Here is a 6,000-nt window from a genome sequence, read left to right as displayed (position 1 = left end):
CTGCTGCTGGCCCTGCCCTTGGGAATATCTTCTGGTTTCTTTAGGCACCTGATGTACAATACTTTTTTCATTGGGGGGGAAAAAACAGGTGAACATAATTTTTACAGCAAGTGTTAATTGTGTGCTTTAAAAAAACCCCAACAGGGGTGCCTGGGTGGCTCAGTTGGTTAAGCGTCTGACTCTTGATTGCGGCTCAGGTCACGATCTCACAGTTCCGGAGATCGAGCCCCTCACTGGGCTTTTTACCCTGACAGCGTGGAGCCTGTGTGGGATTCCCTGTCTGCCTCACTTTCTGTGCCCCTCCCCCTCATGCCCTTTCTCTCTCTCTCTCTCTCTCTCTCTCTCTCACACACACACACACCAAACTGCAAGAAATAAAAGAGACTTTCCCTTTAACAAAGGAGTAAATCTAATGTCATTTCTTGCTGTCTTTCCTCCTAGCAGGCATTTACCCAGTGGATATTTTGGAAGATGACCCTGAAAGGCATCGGGAAGCAACCATGGGTTATTATGCGACACTCAGGGAAGGGAGACCGTCGGTAGAGGCCTTCTCTCTTTCCACTGGGGAGCAGGTATGTGTGATGTTACTTGCTGGTAGAGAGCTCTGTAAAAATCTAACTTACTGGAAAGTAGAACGTTAGTACTAGAATGAGTACTATAGATTAAAAAAACAGTAACTTCCAGAGTGAGCACTAGAATAATTCCACGCTGAGAAGCAGAAGGAATCCTAGAATAGGCTTCAGGAGTCCTGAGTATAAAGTCCAGTTATGCAAGGCGTTGAGCGAGACAGTCTGTTGTGAATCCCACATTTACCACTTACTTGCTGTGTGATCTTGAGCAAGTGTCTTAACCTCTCTGGTTTTGGTGTTCTCATATTTAAAATTGGGACAATAACAGAGCTTACCTTGTATTGTTATGAGGACTGAAGGAGACACTGTGTGTGATGCCTGGTTGGGCCTCAGTTTCCCCACATGTAAAACGAGGGGATTGGTTGCTCTTTGGTCTCTAGGGTTTGGCTCAGTTTTAAAATTTTGTGATTTGGAATGAAGTTTTGTCAACTGGAATGAAATTACATAAACATGATTTTTAGTACCGATAAGATTGGATTTTTAAAAAACGTTTGTTTATTTTGACAGAGAGTGAGTGGGGGAGGAGCAGAGGGAGAGGGAGAGAGAAAGGGAGAGAGAGGATCCCAGGCAGATTCCAGGCTGTCAGTAGGGAGCCCGGTGTCAGCGGGGCTGGAACCCATGAACCATGAGATCGTGGCCGGAGCCGAAATCAGACGCTTAACCGACTGAGCCACGCAGGCGCCCCAAGATTGCATTTTGAATAAAGACTGGAGGAGAAGAGAGAGAAATGAAGACCATTTATTTGTCAGGATGGTGGGACTGTGGGTAAGGAATTTGTTTTCCCCGTGCAGTACGTGAAAAGAGTATGTCAGTCACCTTTCTCTCAGATTTGAGTCTGATGTTCAAAGAGACCAGGTTTTCTCGTTTTACACGTATGTAAGGTTTTCCTCAGATTACCGTTGCTGCCCGGCGTAGCAGGGTTTCATTTCACTGGACTGAAGTTGTTCCAGAGTTAATTAGAAAAGTGCCTTGTGCAGCTTATATAGTGTGGCTTCCTTGAGATTTTTGAAGGTGCTAATTCATAATCAAGTCCTAGAAGAATCCTCGGGGTGATTCCACATTGTTCTGCAGAGGGAGCTGGAGGGAGGTCCTTGCACGCACACGCTTTCAGCGCCCCCTAGTGGCGGCTGAGCCGGAAGAGGCCGCAAGCTCCCCGTTAGAGGTAGGGTTGCTAATCCTTGGGGAACCAGAGGCCCTGGGCTGCAGGGTGGGACTGAGGCGAGCGTGGGGAAGCGCAGGTCACCCGAGAAGCGGGTGAAATACAAGTTAGCGCTGGAGTACCTTAGGATGCAGTTTCAAACTCTGCTTTCAACGCACGCTTATTTATGAGATTGCATTCCTTAAAACCCCCTGAATATGTTAGTGTGCTCAGCGAGCCAATACTTTTAGTGTTATTAGCAGAAACATAACAAAATAAGACAGTTAGGAAAGTTAACTTTTTTTTTTATGCTAGAAATGCTGAAATGACTTCATATCTCTCTGCTTCTCCCCCTTGGAAGAAAATAAGCTTCCACGAGAATATTACCATTTGTTTTCCAACCATTTTAGCGATTACTTAAGAAATGGTAACTGTTTAGTACCACTTAACAGTTGAAATAGTCGAATTTGGGGTGGCCTCGGACCTCCTCGTTGCTTTTAGCAAATTTAGTTTTGTTGTTGAATCCAGAGAGATTTTTTTTCCCCAACAAAAAGGAAGATGAGAAAGTGGTTTGAGGATACGTGATACCCCGTTGATCTGGTTCTCCGGAAAGTCCTAATTAACTGTTTCCAGTCTTGAAGCTGTCTTATCACATTTAAACAATAATACTTATGATTTTTCTGGTAATAGACCAGCATATGCTGGTATAATTAATGGTACGATTAATTGTATAATTAATAATATATCCTATAATATGTGGGGAAACTGTAGCCAGGGAGAGAGAAAATTAAAAAAACCCACAGTTAACTGCTGTGAACATTTTGACATGTTTTGTTTAAGTTTTATTTCTGCAGGTACATTTTAAATATTCAGGTCCTCTCGGAATGCAGTATTGTCTGTAATAAACATCTTTTCATGCCAATACAATGCTCTGTGTGTATACTTTTTAAAAGATTTTATTTTTTGGGCTGCCCGGGTGGCTCAGTCGGTTGAGCGTCTGACTTTAGCTCAGGTCATGATCTCGCGGTTCAGGAGTTCAGGCCCCGCGTCGGGCTTTGCGCTGACAGCTCGGAGCTCTGAGCGTGGAGCCTGCTTCGGATTCTGTCTCCCTCTGTCTCTGGTCCTTCCCCCACTCACGCTTTGTCTCTTTCTCTCTCAAAAATAATTAAGCATTAAAAATATTAAAGAAAAGATTTTATTTTTAAGTAGTCGCTTAAACATGGGACTCAAACCTGCAACCCCAAGGACAGGAGTCACACACGCTCCACCCACCGAGCCAGCCAGGGGCTCCTCTGACAGCCCTCTGGTGGGGAACCTGTGCTTCACAGAACCACCCTGGGGGAGCAGCTCCGAGTCTCCCTAAAGGTGACTTGAATTTGTTAAGAAACAGTTCTTAACAGAAACCCCGGAAATGTGCACAGGCAACCGGCCTGCCTAGCACAGTGCCACATCCTTCCCTCCTTTTCTTATATTCTCCTCGGTTTTCAAAACGGACTTTGCAATGGAACGTGTTGACCTTCTGCTTCGGGAGCCGGGAGCAGCGGGCTCGATGGCCCCAGAGTGGCCTGGGACGGCAGCGCTTTGGAGACGGCTCCGGGACAGTCCCCGCATTAGAGGCCCCGCACACGCTGCTTGGTGTCCCTCAGGGTCCCGAGCAAGCAGGCAGTGGCCGTGAGGTGCGCTGCCCCTGGGCCGCCCCGGAGCCAGCGCTGAGCCTGCAGGGCCCAGAGAGGCCGTGGGTTTGTTGAGACTGCTTGCAGGCAGCCCGAGTGGCATCGTGGGTGGACGCAGGCTTGTTGAGGCTGTTTCCATGGAGTGGACGCGGGAAGACCGCGGAGGCCAGCCTGGCAGGTGTGGGCCCGAGGGGGGCACGGGGCCAGTGGCTTTTGTAGGCTGAGGCCCAAGGGAGATTTGGGTCGGGGGGGTGCATGGAGCCCGAAGCACATGGAAGGGAGAGACTGGAAGCGTATCAGCTGAGTAGGTATCTAATCAGTACTTGGATAGATGGAAGGGTTTTTTTTTTTAATTTTTTAATGTTTTATTTCTGAGAGAGAGAGAGAGAGACAGCGTGAGCAGGGGAGGGTCAGAGAGAGAGGGAGACACAGAATCTGAAGCAGGCTCCAGGCTCTGAGCTAGCTGCCCGCACAGAGCCTGATGCGAAGCTTGAACTCACAAACCGTGAGGTCATGTCCTGAGCCGATGTTGGACGCTTAACCGACTGAGCCACCCAGGCGCCCCTAGATGGAAGGGTTTTGCTGGGCGTGGGACAGAGGAAGGGCCTTTGTCACATCCCATTTGTGTTTAGCTCAGAGTGGGTAAAGGTTTCCGTTTCCACACTGCCTCCATCGTCAAATTAACCTCTGGGTAACAGTTCTTTTGGTGAATCCCGTGCTAATTAGTTGTGGAGCAATTTCCCGCGCCCTTACCAAGATGACAGAGCAAAATGGTGATTTTATTATTATTTTTTTTTCAGATTAAACTGGAAGCTTCGTCTGTTCGCTTATGCACTGTGTTCCGTGATGAGCCTCAACATAAAATATTAGCCTTGGTTAATCCCCAGGACACAGAGACAGGTTGGTAGTTATTAATGGATTAAAAAAAACAAGAATTCTGATTTAATTGTTTACAGCTAATGGAATTAAATATGTAGAATGGTGGTTGTACTCTTAGGCTGGACCTAGAAGAATATCAAGGCAGAAGTGATTTATTTTCAGCCTTTAGAGATCTGATAGTGCGTTATTTTGTTTCCTGACACACGTGTTGGCTTTTGTATTAAGACAGTAGACCCCTTTGGGGTGCCTGGGTGGCCCAGTCAGTTGAGCGTCTGACTTTGGCTCAGGTCATCATCTCACGGTTCGTGGGTTTGAGCCCCGCATCGGGCTCTGTGATGACAGCTTGGAATCTGGAGCCTGTTTTGGATTCTGTGTCTCCCTCTCTCTCTGTCCCTCCCCTGGCTCTCACTGTCTCTCTCTCTCTCAAAAATAAACAAACATTAAAAAATGTTCCCACGATGACTGTATTCCAAGCTGCCTTCGAGGGTAGTACTTGCTGTTCTTGTTTATAACATGTATCTGTTGCATGCAGAGCAGGGAGCCCTTTGGCTGGAGTGTCCCCATAGCCCTATGAAGCACAGGGACTGTTCTTTTTTTTTTTTTTTTTAATTTTTTTAAAATTTATTATTTCTAGGAGAGAGAGAGAGAGAGACAGCATGAGCAGGGGAGGGTCAGAGAGAGAGGGAGTCACAGATTGAAACAGGCTCCAGGCTCTGAGCTGGCAGTCAGCACAGAGCCTGACGTGGGGCTTGAACCCATGAACCGAGAGACCATGACCTAAGCGAAAGTCGAACGCTTAACCAGCTAAGCCACCCAGGCGCCCCGCACAGGGACTGTTCTTAACCCCCAGGTACAAACGCAGCCTCTGATGGTCAAGTGATCTGCCTGGGGCCACACAGCTAGTGCAAGACAGGGGAGTTTTGCAAGGTGATGATTGGGCGGGGTTTCGTTTCTGATGGGGAAGCTTATGTAATCTGTAGCTCATTTATTCCTCTGCATCATGAAGAGACCATTTGGGACTGATTTCAGCTCCTTGCAGGGACTGCTGAATTGCATATGGGGCAGGGCTCTGGGGCTGTCGGTAGTGGGCGGCAGGAGACGGGGAGGGGAGAAGGGTTCGAGCCCATGATTCTACCTGGGGCCCAGGGCACCAGTGAGCTGTAAGCAAGACACCTTTGAAGTCTCTGACTTCAAGGGGACCCCCATTTAAGTTTCATTCTATAAAAATTTTTTTAAAATGTTTATTTTTGAGAGAGAGAGACACACACAGAATGTGATCAGGAGAGGGGCAGAGAGAGAGGGAGACACAGAATCCAAAGCAGGCTCCAGGCTCTTCTCTGTCAGCACAGACCCTACGTGAGGTTGGAACGCATGAACTGCAAGATCATGACCTGAGCCGAAGTCAGACGCTTAACCGACTGAGCCACCCAAGCGCCCCAGTTCCATTCTCTTTTAGAAATTTTCTCCTTGATTATATTTTTCTGTGTTTTACAGATTTTTTTTTCCAGGGACCATGTGTGGTTTTCCTAATAAGAAATTTAAAGAGACCAAACCAACCCTTTATCAGTCAGCCCTCCTTAAAACGATGTAGTACCTGGTGAAAGTTTGGGGTTACAGATCTTTAACTATAATTTGCCCGGGGTGGGGCTTCCTTCAGCTCTCCAGTCCCTCTGGAGAAAGT

At 47.4% G+C, this 6,000-nt stretch overlaps 1 protein-coding gene across 1 annotated transcript in view; it reads left to right on the top strand.

Moving 5' to 3' along the window:
* The first annotated feature begins 472 nt into the window (after nucleotides 1-472).
* Nucleotides 473-6,000, top strand: part of LOC144230173 (protein FAM169B-like) — a 71,372-nt gene continuing 65,844 nt past the window's right edge. The window contains exons 1-2 of the mRNA XM_077762368.1: nucleotides 473-572; nucleotides 4,241-4,340. Of these exons, the coding sequence (XP_077618494.1) occupies nucleotides 501-572; nucleotides 4,241-4,340 (172 nt within the window). The 5' untranslated portion in view covers nucleotides 473-500. The remainder of the gene's footprint in view (nucleotides 573-4,240; nucleotides 4,341-6,000) is intronic.

This window comes from Crocuta crocuta, unplaced genomic scaffold (genome assembly GCF_008692635.1).
Source record: "Crocuta crocuta isolate KB4526 unplaced genomic scaffold, BGI_CrCroc_1.0 scaffold93, whole genome shotgun sequence".
In the NCBI taxonomy this organism is placed as follows: Eukaryota; Metazoa; Chordata; class Mammalia; order Carnivora; family Hyaenidae; genus Crocuta; species Crocuta crocuta.
The sequence above is the reverse complement of the archived record's forward strand: the minus strand, read 5'-3'. Positions and strand labels throughout refer to the sequence as shown.